Genomic DNA, 15,976 nt, shown 5'->3' on the forward strand with positions numbered 1-15,976 from the left:
TGTCATTAAACACCGCTGAAAGTGCCCGGTGCAAATATTACCGGCTTCGTAAATATTTATTTATTATATTTTTTCAAAATATTCCTTCTGCTGTTTAGAAGATTTTAATACATGTTTTTGGCAGTAGCCGTGTAATGGATAGTAAGTCTTCCGATATATTATTGTTTGTAGAAGATCTGTTATTGTTTTACGTTTATATGTTTACGTTTGCTTATTTCATTCAAAGACCCGGTTTGGGCATAACTACAGGGTTTTACCCCCCAGACTTTCCCTGTAGTTATGCCCCGGTTTGTGTTCGCGCTGAAACTCAGTTCGCTTCATTTAGTTCGTTATTACAGTCGCACTATAAATCTGAAGCCTTCAGATTTATAAATATATATATATATATATATATATATATATATACATATCTTAGTTTGAATAGTCAAATTTATGGCGAGGTAGCAGAATCGTTAGCGCATCGGACAAATGCTTAGAGGCCTTTCGTCTGGCCCTTTACCTTCTGAGTTGAAGTTCCACCGACGTCAACTTTGCCTATCATTCTTTCGGGGTCCATAAAATAAATATCAGTGAGTACCGAGATCGATGTAATCGATTTCTCCCTCCGATTAAAATTGCTGTTTGTACCAAAATTTGAAACCCTGCCGTTGATTACATGTAAATTAGCAATTACCGTGCTTATGCTTTTATTATTTAAATTAAAATAAAAGCAAAGATTATTTATCAGTTAGTAAAACACAGCGCAGACTTCAAAGCACTCTAATCATAGTATCCAATTTCGATCTGCAAAGTTATATTAAAAAGACCGGCCTACAATCGACTTGGGTTTTCCACCCCAACCCCGAGTTGTTTCAATAAAATACCTGTTTTGAGCTCAGGTCCATTCTATTGGCTATGCTATAGTTGTTGTTTTTAGCACATCCCACGGCCACCTGATACCTTCTTCGTTTCTTTGTCACTCTGACACTAATGCTTTTCAATATTTCTCTCCCCATAAACACATTAATGGAATAATGATGCACCCAAGAGTGGTCTGTTGCTGGGATTTAAGCAAAAAATCGGACTGTCCGTATTTTAAGTACTGATGATAAGAAGTGTGTTTCCCAATCACATGATTTTGGGTTCAGTCCCATTGTGTGGCATCTTGGGCAAGTAACTTCTACTATAACCCCAGGCCATTAGGTCAACTGAAGCCTTGATGATCTAGTTTGTGTGTGTGTGTGTGTGTTAGTGTCTCCTTTTGTTCGGCATTGTGATAGTTGTGTCACTATCATGGAAGCAGTGTGATTCATCTCAAATCATCATCATCATCATCATCGTTTAATGTCCATTCTCCATGCTGGCTTGTGTTGGACAGTTTGACTGAAGTCTGGAAAGCTTGCGGCTGCACCAGGTTCCAATCTGATTTGGCAATATTTCTACAACTGGATGCCCTTCCTAACGCCAACCACTCCAAGAGTGTCGTGGGTGCTTTTTACATGCCACCAGCACAGGAGCCAGTCAGGCAGCCCTGGCATCAATCACGTTCAGATAGTGCTTTTTATATGTCACCGTCAAAAGAGCCAGTCAATGGGCACTGGAATCGGCCAAATTCTTTCATGAAAATATTTTTTGAGGATATTTATTGATACATTCACAGACCAATATTTCTTTCTTTTTCAGCTTACCGCAAAGAACTGGCTGATGTGAAACAACAGCTTGTGGAAACGGAACAGCTACTGCAAGATGTGTTAAAGAGACAGAGTGCTTTAGTACAGAAAAAGGAGGAGTTGGAGACAATTCTGAGAGAGAGTAGTTCAAAACCAAAGAAAGATGGCAAAGACTGGAGTTTAACAGGTTCATAGCCCTAGTTTATTTGTTTCAGCCGTCTATTAACACCTTCAGTATCTGTGAAATGTTCTGGTCCACCTCTTATTGTTATCCTACCATTTAAGGCAGCGAGCTGGCAGAAACGTTAGCACACTGGATGAAACGCTTAGCAGTATTTTGACCATCCCTATGTTCTGTGTTCAAATTCCGCTGAGGTCGACTTTGCCTATCATCCTTTCAGGGTCAATAAATCAAGTACCAGTTGAGTAGTGGAGTTGATGTGATCAACTATCCCCCTCCCCCAATTTTCAGGCCTTGTGCCTATTCTTTTATTCATTTGTTTTTTTTTCAGTAATTTGACTGAATAATTATACAAAAGGGCTTGGTCAAAATTTTAACTTTTAATGATGGATTATTCAGAGTGTTGATTGGAGTGTGGCCATGGTGGAGCACCTTCTTGAAGGGTTTTAGTTGAACAAATGGACACCTGTACATCTGCTACTCATTCTGTTGTTCCTCACCTTGCTGAACTACTAAGTTGCAGACATGTAAATAAACTAACACTAGTTGACAAAGTGTGTGTGGCGGGGGGGGGGGGGGGGGTTAGTGGACACACACAAACACACATTTCTTTATTGTCCTCAAGGGGCTAAACACAGAGGGGACAAACAAGGACAGACAAACGGATTAAGTCGATTAGATCTACCTTAGTATGCAACTAGTACTTAATTTATCGACCCCGAAAGGATGAAAGGCGAAGTCGACCTCGGTAGAATTTGAACTCAGAACATAACGGCAGACAGAATACTGCTAAGCATTTCGCCCAGCATGCTAACGATTCTGCCAGCTCGTCGCCTTTCATACACACACACACACAGGCGTGCATGCATGCACATGCGCGTGCACACATACACACAAATACTTGATGGGCTTCCATACAGTTTCCATCTACCAAATCCACTCACAAAGCATTGTTCAACCTGGCGCTATAGTGGCAGATACTTGCTCAAGCTGGCATGCAGTGGGACTGAACTTGAAATCACGTGGTTGCAACGCAAACTTCCTAACCACACAACGTTTTATATAACTTAATCTTTTTTTTTTTTTTTTTTTTGCCTTTTTCAGATTTTAAATGGAGTTTGAAATTAAAAGAAAAAATGAAATCTGTTTTCCATATCGACAAGCTTCGACCTTTGCAGATGGAAACGATGAATGTCACTATGGTTGGAGAGGACTGTTTGCTTATTATGCCAACAGGTGGCGGGAAGAGTCTCTGCTTTCAACTTCCTGCTCTCATTAGTAATGGTAAGCTCTGTGATTCATTTATAAACTGATTGAATTGTCATCATTGTGATGTTTCACATCCATTTTCGTCCACAGACAAAAATCATCATTGGTTAATAATGTCCATTTTTTTTCATGAGTCAGGTGAAATTTGTTGTTGAAGAGAATATTCTACAGCTGGATGCTCATCCTGTTGCCAACCCACACCTGTTTTTCCAGTGAGATAGTATTTCCCTATGACCAGACATGTTTTCACATGAAGATTGCATGATAGAAATTCATTTTCAACTACCACATGAAGTCAAGGCAAGGAGATGCACAAGCTTGTGTGCACACACACATACACACAGAGCACATTTTGTGAAGTGTTTGGCATTAGGAAAGGCATCCAACTGTAGAAATCAAGCCAAACCAGATTGGAACCTGGTGCAGCTCTCCAGGTTACCATCTCTAGTCACTCTGTCCAACCCATGCGGTATGAGAAATGGACATTAAATGACGGTGATGATATCTTTTTTAATGTCCACTTTTTCTTGTATACATGGATTGGATGGAATTTACTGTGGTGGCTTTTCTATGGCTAGCAGTGCTTCTTATTACCAACCTTCACCTGTTTCCAAGCAAGGTAATATTTCCACATGATCGGACAAATTTTCACGGAAGACTGGAAACAAAGAACATCTCTTCCATGATGGTGACACTTGTTTACAACTATCATATAATGTCAAGGCCAGGAGACAATAACATACATACACACACACACACACACACACACACACACATACTACTCATCATCATCATTATTTAACGTCTGTTGTCCATGCTAGCATGGGTTGGATGGTTTGACCAGAGCTGGTAAACTGAGAGGCTGTATCAGACCCCAGTCTGATTTGGCATGGTTTCTATGGTTAGAGACCCTTCCTAATGCCAATATTATGGAGGTATTTCAGTTTCCACCTACCGTATCCACTAACAAGGCTTTGGTTGGCCTAGGACTTGTAAAGGATACTTTCCCAAGCTCCCACACAGTGGAACTGGACTCAAAACCATGATTGGAAAGCAACCTTCTTAACCATACAGCCACAAGTTGGCCGGAGACCTCCTAGACTTTGTGGCCCTAGACTTCAGCCTGTCAAGTCAGCAGATAAATCCGGGCAGTAAATAAAATATTGGTAACTACAATATTCTTTTCTACCCTAGATCTACCCCAGTATGCAACTGGTACTTAATTTATCGACCCCGAAGGGATCAGCAAAGTCGACCTTGGTGGAATTTGAACTCAGAACGTAAAGACAGACGAGAAATATTCTTTTCTATTCTAGGCACAAGGCCCAAAATTTTCTGGGAGGTGGGACCTGTCGATTAGATCAACCCCAGTACAAAACTGGTACTTAACCATTGACCCTGAAAGGATGAAAGGCAAAGTCGACCTTGGCGGAATTTGAACTCAGAATGTAAAAGATAGACGAAATACCTGCTAAGCATTTCGCCCGGCGCTCTAACGTTTCTACCAGCTTGCTGCCTTATTTTTGGTAACTATTGCTATAGTAATATTGTATTTAGAAAGAACATGAAAATTTGCTTCAAATCGAAGAAATCAACAAGAAAGAAAAAGTTTTATCAGAAATTAAAATGTGTCTGATATTAGTAGTGTATGCTGTAGTTGCTTTCCAAGTTATACATTAATGAATTATTGTTAATTTGGCAATTAATTAGTATTGATAATAGTGTAAAACTTTTGAAGACATCGGAAGAAAAAAAAAAAAAGTTGCACAAGGGAAATAACTCTTGACATGGTAATGGGAAACAACTCTTGTATATTATCATTATAAACACATTTAAAAATAAGAAAATATTTTTTAAAAATGCAAATCATTATTTTGGATATACAGTAATCCCCCGGCTATCGCTGGTCTTATGTTTCAAAACCTCGCATAGAAATAATTAAAATCTAAAAAAATCTAAATGCCTATCGGCCGCAGAAACCAGGATGTACGGAGGAGTCCGCGATATAAATTTACATCAGCATGGCTGCAGCTCTAAGCTGAAACTATAAACGATATATATTAGCAAGAAAAATCCGCGATGTACTGAGGGCGTGATAGGTGAACCGCTATATGGCAAGGGATTACTGTATTCATACTTTATTTTTCTGTTTTGTATGATCTAGATGTGAGACCATGTAGTGAAACGTGTTTTTTTTCTCTGCCAGATCAGATTGGAGCCTGGTGCAGCCATCTGGTTCGCCAGCCCTCAGTCAAATCGTCCAGCCCATGCTAGCATGGAAAGCGGATGTTAAACAATGATGATAATGATGATGATATTCATATTTGTATTAATATTAGTAATTACTAATATTACTTATCACGTACTTAGCCATTGTAAAAAGCTCTACTCACCTCGCCTGTACTTGTGCCACTTAAAAAAAGCACTAAGTCTACTCTGCTGAGTGGTTGGTGTTAGAAAGGGCATCCAGCTGTAAAAATCCTGTCAAAACAGCCACAGAAGTCTGGTGCAGGTTTCGGCCTGGCTGGCTCTTGTGGTACTGTCCCACCCATGCTAGCATGGAAGACGGACATTCAACGATGATGATGATGGTGATGGTGATGATTTGTTTGTTTATTTAAATTCCAGGTATCACATTAGTCGTTTCTCCACTGATATCTCTCATAGAGGACCAACTGGTTGCTCTAGAGAACCTTAATATCGAGGCAAACACATTAAATTCTTCGACAGAGAGAACAGAAGCAACAAGAATCATGAACGCCATGTTGGATAAAGACAACCCTTTAAAAATATTATATGTGACTCCAGAAAAACTGGCCAAGAGCAAACGGTTTATGGCAAAGCTTGAAAAAATGTACCAGATGGGAAGATTTTCTAGATTGGTTATTGATGAGGTTCATTGCTGTTCTCAATGGGGTCATGATTTTCGTCCAGGTATGTCCACTTTCTCTTATTTGAAAGGTGTATTTTTTTTTTTTTGCGTATGAAAGTTATTATTGACAAAATTTTTTGAGTGATGATTTTTGTATCCTGTTTGTTATAGGTGCAGACTTGGTCATGTTTTTACTTTTTTCTTGTTTTAGTCATTTGACTACGGCCATGCTGGAGCACTGCTTTTAGTCAAACAAATTGACCCCAGAAGTTATTCTTTGCAAGCCTAGTACTTATTTTATTGGTCGCTTGTGCCGCACCGCTAAGTTACAGGGATGTAAACACATCAACATCAGTTGTCAAGCACGATGGTGGGGGGACAAGCACAGATACATAAATATATATATATATAAATCGGACATTAAACAATGATGATATATATATATATATATATATATATATATATATATATATATATATCATCATCATTGTTTAACGTCCGCTTTCCATGCTAGCATGAGTTGGACGATTTGACTCACGCGAACCAGATGGCTGCACCATGCTCCAATCTGATCTGGCAGAGTTTCTACAGCTGGATGCCCTTCCTAATGCCAACCACTCCGAGAGTGTAGTGGATGCTTTTACATGCCACTGATATATATATATATATATTTATATATATATATATTAAGCCTCACCAAGGCAATGACTTGTGACCGAGGCCTTTGGAAATATGCTGTGCGTGAGAAGACCTGGCAAGCCAAGTGAGACCAAAATCCAAGGCCTCTGCCAGGGGTTAGCCAGCCCACTTATGCATACCTTCCTTCATTGGACACTAAACTCTGCTTCCGAAGACCTGTTGAGGCAAGTGAAATCGAAATCGAACTAAATCTGTAGACTGGCACCCTTGCCATCGACTCTTTCATTGAACACTAAACTCGGCTTGCGAAGACCTGCTGGGGCAAGCGAAAGCGAAATCGTGATGGCATCTTTACCAGTAGATCACTAAGCACCATCCGAGCGTGATCGTTGCCAGAGCAGCTGTCTGTCTTCCATGCCGGTGGCACGTGAATAGCACCATTTGAGTGTGATCGTTACCAACGTTGCCTTCCTGGCACTTGTGCCAGTGGCACGTGAAAAGACATTCGAACGAGATTGTTGCCAGTACCGCAACGATTTAGAAATTCTTTTTGCTACCAGTGGTCTAGCGAGAAGAAAAAACTAGTCAATAGACTATATATTATTCATATAAATACATACAGTGTACAATTAAACACATAAGAGAAACAAACATATATAGATGTGTGTATATATATATATATATATATATATATACTCACACATCTATATATGTGTGTGTGTGTGTATATATGTAAATGTGTGTATGTGTGTATATTCATATATATATATACACACATGCACAAACACACACACACACACACACATATGGAAAGACAGATGTCTTGTACTCATCTTTGATGTAGTTTATTTCTATATTTTTATTCACCTTCCCTCACTCCCACCATTACTAATCACTACATATTCGAGTTACCGGACATTTTAAACTCCACCACTAGAGAGCAGCCAGCATGGCGGCTAACTAAAGAAATTCAGGTCAATTTTGCTAGCAATATTTACTTCTGATTAATGAGTAAATAAATTATTATTTTGCTTCCTGATTTAGTTTCATTGCTCATTGAAGAACTAGTTTCCAAAACAGGGTGTAATGTGTTTTTTTAATTTTTTTTATTTTCTCTTCCTCCTGTTTTTCCTATTTTGGTGTTGTTCATAAATAGATATCAAGTCCTTGAAAAAGTCCTTGAAAACATCCCAATTGAATTAATTTAGATGAAGCTATTTTAAGCCCTCCTTAAAATTAAAACTGCTTGGATTAAGCATCATTAATGAAATGGACAGCACCCTCATTTTGTACTGTCCAAAAGGTAGAATATAAAACAAAAAAATGGAAAAGAAATGAACAGAGTGCAGGTATGGCTGTGTGGTTAAGAAGCTTGCTTTGCTTCCACATGGTTTCAGGTTCAATCTGAAGTAGGAGTCCAGAGAGTGCTGGAGGAAGCAGATGTATCTGGATAAATTAGGGCATGCAGCAAGACAGCTGTTTCTGTCTTTCTGTCACACTCTAACCTTTCATCATCTGGCACAAGATGACCTCTTCCAATTCCAAAGGATCTTTGTCTTGCAAGTTTTTTGGTGACCCTGCCAGTGCTGGTGCCATGTGAAAAGCATCCAGTCCACACTGTAAAGTGGTTGGCATTTGGAAGGGCATCCAACTGTAAAAACCTTGACAAAACTGGTCTCACCTGTGCTGGTGCCAAAGCACTCAGTCCACTCTGCTGGGTTGTTGGTGCTAGGAAGGGCATCCAGTCATAAAAACCATGCCAAAACAGACACTGAAGCCTGGTGCAGTCGTCTGCCTAGCCAGCTCCTGTTAAACCATCCGACCCATACCAAAATGAAATGTAGATGTTAAATGCTGCCACCGTTCTCAACCTGGGTCCATACCCTTGGAGATTCATTTAAGATTTAATTCCTAAAATTTATGTGTCTGTTAAATATATATATATATATATATATAATTAATTTACAAAGGTATCGTTAATTCTATTATTATCCAATGTAACTATTTTGAGAATGATAATAGCAGAATCAATGATACAGGCGATAGCAGGCCAAAAAAATAGCATTAAATAGCCGAGGGATTAAAATTAATCAAAGGACATACCAAGTATGTCTACCTGTTTGAAATAACAGTCACAACTTGTTATTAAATTGCCAAAAATACACTGGTGTAAAGCAGGGGTCAAGCAGAGTTAGCAAGAAGTCAGAGGGGTCCATTGGTTAAAAAAATGGCTGAGAACCACTGAGTTAGGTGATGAAAACACTGACTGTCTTCCTTCCTTCCTACCTACCCCACCTCCCATCCCACTCATCCCCTCCCACCCTTCATCCAACCCCCCTCCTCTTCCAAACCTCCCCATCTCTCCTTTCTTTCTTTCTTTCTTTCTTTCATTCTTTTTTCTGTCTTTTTCTGTGCTGTTTCTATCCACCAAATTTCACCCCCAAGGTATTGGTGACAAATACAACAGGCTTCTTTCAGTTTCCTTCTATCAAATCCACTCACAGTGCTTTGTTTGGGCCCTGGGGCTACTGTGGAAAAAAGGCTTGCCCAAGGTGCCACGCAGCGGGACTGAACTCAGAACCGTGTGGTTGGGAAGCAAACTTCTTATTTCCTTACTGCCCACAAGGGGCTACACACAGAGGGGACAAACAAGGACATACAAACGGATTAAGTCGATTATATCGACCCAGTATATAACTGGTACTTATTTAATCGACCCCGAAAGGATGAAAGGCAAAGTCGACCTCGGCGGAATTTGAACTCAGAACGTAACGGCTGACGAAATACCGCTAAGCATTTCGCCCGGCGTGCTAACGTTTCTGCCAGCTCGCCGCTTTCTTACTACAAACTTCTTACTACACGGCTATCCCCATGCATATTTATTTATTTATTTATTTATTTATTCATTTATCTATTTATTTATTTATTTCAGACTACAAATTTCTTGGAATAATGAAACGACAGTTTCCCGAAGTACCAATTCTAGGTTTGACTGCGACAGCCACCGTCAAAGTGTTGAATGATGTCAAAAAAATACTATGCTTAAATGATTGTATTTTATTCCGTGCTTCTTTCAACAGACCAAACCTTTTCTATGAGGTGATTATGCTTTGTGTAATTTGGTATGTTGTCTTTTATCTTTTGCTTGTTTCACTCATTGGACTGTGACCATTCTGGAGCCTTGAAGGTTTTTAGCTGAACAAATTGACCCTGGGATTTATGGCTCCTTTTTTTTTTTTTATTTGAAGACTGGTTTTTATTCTATCAGACCCTTTTGCTGAACTGGTAAGTTATGGGGATGTAAACAAACCAACACCAGTCGTCAACCAGTGATGGTGGTGTGTGTGTGGCAAACTCAAAGACACACATAGACACACACACACACACACACACACACACATTTTATGTATATTTACACATATATGTGTGTGTATGTATATGTATGTGTATATATATATATATATGTGTGTGTATGTATATATAAATATATATATACACACACATACACACACAATGGGCTTCCACACACACACACACACACACACGCACACACACACACGCACACACACACGCACACACACACATATATATATATGATAGACTTCCACATAGTTTCCCTCTACCAAATTCATCCACACAGCATTGATTGCTCAGGGACTATAAAAGACATTTGCTCTGGGTGCCGTGCAGTGGGACTGAACCCCAAAACCCTGTGATTCCATAGCAAGCTACTTAACCATACAACTATACATGGCCACCTATTGTTGATAAATCATGAATAATCTATTTTTTACTTCTATTTTAAGAAAGTCTATTTTAAACCCAAGAGTACCTGCGATTAATAACTCTTTACTTCCTCTGAGTAATCAGATAGTCACATCTTTTCCTAAAGCCTCTTGAAAGTAAAGTAGGTAATGATATTGTGCTGTAAGTCCATTAGTAGGTGGCTTTTTTTTTTGAAACATATACAGACTATGAACATGAATCTGATGAATTTCTTTGGTATATATTTAGTAAAAGCTTCCGTCCACACACACGCACACACACACACACACACACACACACACACACACACATAAGTATGTGTGTATGTGTGTGTGCAGTCATGACCACCATTCTCCCCCTCCATCAGCCCTCAGAAAATCTTATGATAATTCCTGAAATTGTGAAACACCGCCATCATTGTCATTGTCATCGTCGTCGTCATCGTCATCACCGCTTTTAATATCCTCTTTTCTATGTTTGGTTGGATTGAACAAAACTTGTTGCGGCAAGGTTTTTCTACAGCTGGATGCTCTTCCTGGCATCAACCTGCATATATATATACTAGCAGTAATACCTGGCGTTTATTGGGTAATTATTCTTACTGTTTCTTGGGCTGAGAAGCTAGAAGAATGGGTATATCATATAGAAAAATAGTTTTACGGAATCCAGGTGACTGTGGTGACACTGAAAAGGCTATAGGTCAAGTGGAACATCCATTTGTCACTGTTCTTTTGACGTCTGAATAAGCAGTATGCCAAAGGAGAATTGAAAGATTCAGTTTGAACGTGAATGAAGCTAGAAGGATAGCTATATCGCATAGAAGAATAGCTTTATGGAATCCAGGTGACTGGGTGATGGCACTGAGAAGGCCACAGGTGAAGTGGAAGACCCATTTGTCATGGTTTCTTTTGACATTTCAATATGCTCAAGGAGAAGTGAAAGATTCAGTTTCAAATCTGAACCAGGATGAGATTACATCTACAGATTTGGGTTTACTCGTCCTCTATGTGCTTTTTATGTGGTACCAGCACCAGTGCTTTTTATGTGGTACCAGCACCAGTGCTTTTTATGTGGTACCAGCACCAGTGCTTTTTATGTGGTACCAGCACTAGTGCTTTTTATGTGGTACCATTACCAGTGCTTTTTATGTGGTACCATTACCAGTGCTTTTTATGTGGCACCAGTACCAATTCTTTCCACGCGATGTTGGCACCGACAGGGTCACCAAGTACCTTGCAAGACAAAAGCCCATCATCTGAGGGCAAGGGAATAGTATTGAGTGGGTGTAGCTTTGTGTCAGTTGAGAGATTTAAGGTATAGAAGGGACAGATATAGGCATCTTACTGTAGAGTAGATACATGGATGCTGTTGAAATTGGAGGTCAGAGGTGGGGGCTGTCTAATATACCCATGTGTCTTTTATACTATAATATGTAATTAAATTGTTACACCTTCAGTATGGTACAATGGTAGTGTTCTTGGAAAGATGAAAAGTTAAATTCACCTTTGCAGAATTAGAACTCATTATTTTAAGTGTTAAAACATAAAAACCTTATAAATATTTCATCTAGAACTGAAACGACCCCAGGTATGTTCATATTGTTTTTGATACAAACTTAAAAAAAATCCCTTTCTTATTCAGCTCTAATATACATGTATATATAAATCTTTACAATTGCAGCGTGGAAGGTGTTTATAAGCCATTTAAAATAACACACAAAAACCGTTAGATTCACTTCAACATTTAAATTTAATTTGTCAAAATATTTTCGTCGCTTTGAGACCGTGACCTGTTCACTGACAAAATTCCATGCTGCATTTTATCAGTGAACATGTCGCGGTCTCAAAGTGATGAAAATATTTTGGCAAATTAGATTTAAATGTTGAAGTGAATCTAACGGTTTTTGTGTGTTATTTTAAATGGCTTATAAACACCTTCCACGCAGCAATTGTTTTCGTTCCAGCACACGATCTCAGATCAGGTCACTTACTATGCAAGTACATCTATAAATCTTTACTTTTTCAGAAATGTCAAGGTGTTTTCTTTTTTTCTTTTCGTAATATGGTATAAAATTTGAAGAATTTTTCTGCTTTCTTTACAAAAAAGAAACAAAGCAAAACTGTAATTGATGCAACCTTGGGCTTGTTCTAATTTCTTGTCTTCTATGTGTTTTGTTCAGATCCGCTCAAAATCCAGCAATGCTAAGGAAGTACTTAAAGAAATCAGTGAGGATATCCTCAAGAAATTTCGGGGTCTATCTGGTGAGACATCTTGTTTTGTTGTTGCTTTTTGTTTGTCCTCTTGCATAGTAACAAGTAATAGCTATGAGTCCTTCTTACCATATATATATATATATATATATATATATATATATATATATATATACACTTTACAGTAACTACTTACGTTCACACGGTGAATACTATCACCTAAAGCTATATTAAACGAAATAAACTTAAGTTACTAATAATAGGATTAAAGGATTAAGGTTGAAATTTTGACATTTTAAAAATTTTCCCTTATTTAACCCTTTAATTCCACCTTAAGCTGTCATTGGTTCTATGATACAAACTTCCTGTTTTAACCCTTTTAATTCCAACATGCCTGGAATTACCTTTAGTCTTATGATATAAACTCCTTGTTTTAAAGAAATCAAAATGCAAACCTTCCATCAAAGTTTCATGCTAATTTTTATTCCAAACACTATCTTTGTAATGGCAAAATTATTTTAACAAATTCTGTATTATTTTTAAAATTAATCAAAATTAATTGAAACAGAGATTGTGCTTGATAATGATAAAGTTGTTTTATTAAATTCTTTGTTGTTTAAAAAAAAAAAAAAAAAATTTTACGCTCTTCTATAGAAGGGAGTATGATAAAACAAATAGAGAGAGATGTATATAGATATGTATATGTGTGCATGTGTGTGTGTGTGTGTGTGTGTGTGTGTGTGTGTGTGTGTGTGCATTTGTTACTCACCACTGCTTAACAGCCAGTGTTTGTTTGTTTATGTCCTGTAAGTTAGCAGTTTGGCAAAAGAGCAAATGACCAAAGAATAAAGACAAGGCTTAAAAAAACAAAACAAAAAAAACACAAAAAAGCAGAAAATATAGTAAGTACTGTTGTCAGTTTATTTAACCAAACCCTTCTAGGATGGTGCCCCAGGATGGCCACAGTTCAATGACTAAAATAAGTAAAAGATAAACAATAATATTCGTTTCTCTTCACTTTGTGTTTTAAATTGTCTTCAGACAGAATTGTATGGTCACAATAGTCATGTAAATTCTTCATTAATGTCCAACAAACTGGCAAAAAAAAAACTAATGCCAATTATACTAATTGTAGTAACTAGTAACTTCTCAATTACAAACAACTATACCCTCTTAACGGTCTTGTCCTTTTTTTTTGTTTTGATTGCATTTGTTTTTGTTTTTCTTTTATTTTTCATTTCCTTCCAACCTTCTCATCTTCCTCCTTCATGTATCACGAGTCTATAGGAATGTGTTTGTGAGTGTGTGTATGTGGGTAAATATCTATGCATGTATAAGTGTGTGTGTATGTGTGTAAATATCTATATGTGTATATATATATATATATATATATATATGTAAGTATATATATGTATATGTCTCTTTTACTTGTCTCAGTCTTTTGACTGTGGCCATGCTGGAGCACCGCCTTTAGTCGAGCTAATCGACCGCAGGACTTATTCTTTAGAAGCCTAGTACTTATTCTATCAGTCTCTTTTGCTGAACCGCTAAGTTACGGGGACATAAACACACCAGCATCGGTTGTCAAGCGATGTTGGGGGGGACAAACACACACATATAAACATATACACACACATACATATATATATATACATATATACGACGGGCTTCTTTCAGTTTCCGTCTACCAAATACACTCACAAGGCTTTGGTCGGCCCGAGGCTATAGTAGAAGACGCTTGCCCAAGATGCCACGCAGTGGGACTGAACCCGGGACCATGTGGTTGGTAAGCAAGCTACTTACCACACAGCCACTCATATATATAAGTGTATATATGTATATATATATATATATATATATATATATATATATATATATATATATATATATAGGCGCAGGAGTGGCTGTGTGGTAAGTAGCTTGCTTACCAACCACATGGTTCTGGGTTCAGTCCCACTGCGTGGCACCTTGGGCAAGTGTCTTCTACTATAGCCTCAGGCCGACCAAAGCCTTGTGAGTGGATTTGGTAGACGGAAACTGAAAGAAGCCCGTCGTATATATGTGTGTGTATATATATATATGTATGTGTATATGTTTGTGTGTCTGTGTTTGTCCCCCCACCATCGCTTGACAACCGATGCTGGTGTGTTTACGTCCCCGTCACTTAGCGGTTCGGCAAAAAGAGACCGATAGAATAAGTAATAAGCTTACAAAAGAATAAGTCCTGGGGTAGATTTTCTCGACTAAAAAGGTGGTGCCCCAGCATGGCTGCAGTCAAATGACTGAAACAAGTAAAAGAGTGTATATATATATATATATATATATATACATATATACATATATATATATATAAATATCATCATCATCATCATCATCGTTTAATGTCCATTTTCCATGCTGGCATGGGTTGGACGGATTGACTGGGGACTGGCAAGCCAGGAGGCCGCACCAGGCTCCAGTCTGATCTGGCTGTGTTTCTACAGCTGGATGCTCTTCCTAATGCCAACCATCTCGAGTGTGTAGTGGGTACTTTTTTATGTGCCACCAGCATGAGAGCCAGGCAGGTGGCACTAGCAACGACCACGCTTGCACGGTGCTTTTTACGTGCTACCAACACAGGAGCCAGTTAGGGCGGAGAGGCCGGCATCGACCATGTTTGGATGGTGCTTTTTATGTGCCACCAGCACGGGGAGCCAGTCAGGCAGTAGTTGCAATGACCCACGCATGCATGGTGCTTACTGCGTGCCACCAGCATGGGAGCCAGTCAGGTGGCACTGGCATCAGCCACAACTACAATTTCATTTGATTGTGATTTGATTTTGATTTTGATTTTACTTGACTCAGCAGGTCTCAGCAAGCACGGAAATTCGCCTGACAATTCAAAGGTACTTTTTAAATGGGCTGGTTATGCAACACTGGTGTAGGCTACGGCTGTGATCTCACTTTATTTGCCAGATCTTCCCAATCACAGCATATTTCCAGAGGTCTTGGTCTTTCATCATTGCCTCTGTGAGGCCCAACGTTCGAAGGTCAAGCTTCACCACCTCATTCCATGTCTTCCTGGGTCTCCCTCTACTACGGGTTCCTTCCACTGTTAGTAAGTGACACTTCTTCACACAGCTCTCCTCATCCATGCGCAGCACATGACCATACCAGCGCAGTCGTCTCTCTTGCAGACCACATCTGATGTTTCTTATATTCCCAACATTTCTCTCAGGGCACTTATATATATATAGGTGCAGGAGTGGCTGTGTGGTAAGTAGCTTACTTACCAACTACATGGTTCCGGCTTCAGCTCCACTGTGCGGCACCTTGGGCAAATGTCTTCTACTATAGCCTTGGGCCAACTAAAGCCTTGTGTTTGTTCCCCCACCATTGCTTGACAACCGAT

General features: G+C 38.9%; 1 protein-coding gene across 1 annotated transcript in view; it reads left to right on the plus strand.

Annotated features, from left to right (window-relative positions):
- The window catches only part of LOC106882388 (ATP-dependent DNA helicase Q1), a 33,189-nt gene continuing 17,213 nt past the window's right edge, over positions 1–15,976 (plus strand). The window contains exons 1-6 of the mRNA XM_089354759.1: positions 1–141; positions 1,663–1,836; positions 2,935–3,114; positions 5,728–6,033; positions 9,543–9,709; positions 12,555–12,636. Of these exons, the coding sequence (XP_089210885.1) occupies positions 135–141; positions 1,663–1,836; positions 2,935–3,114; positions 5,728–6,033; positions 9,543–9,709; positions 12,555–12,636 (916 nt within the window). The 5' untranslated portion in view covers positions 1–134. The remainder of the gene's footprint in view (positions 142–1,662; positions 1,837–2,934; positions 3,115–5,727; positions 6,034–9,542; positions 9,710–12,554; positions 12,637–15,976) is intronic.

This window comes from Octopus bimaculoides, chromosome 7 (assembly GCF_046866305.1).
Source record: "Octopus bimaculoides isolate indiv1 chromosome 7, ASM4686630v1, whole genome shotgun sequence".
NCBI lineage: Eukaryota > Metazoa > Mollusca > Cephalopoda > Octopoda > Octopodidae > Octopus > Octopus bimaculoides.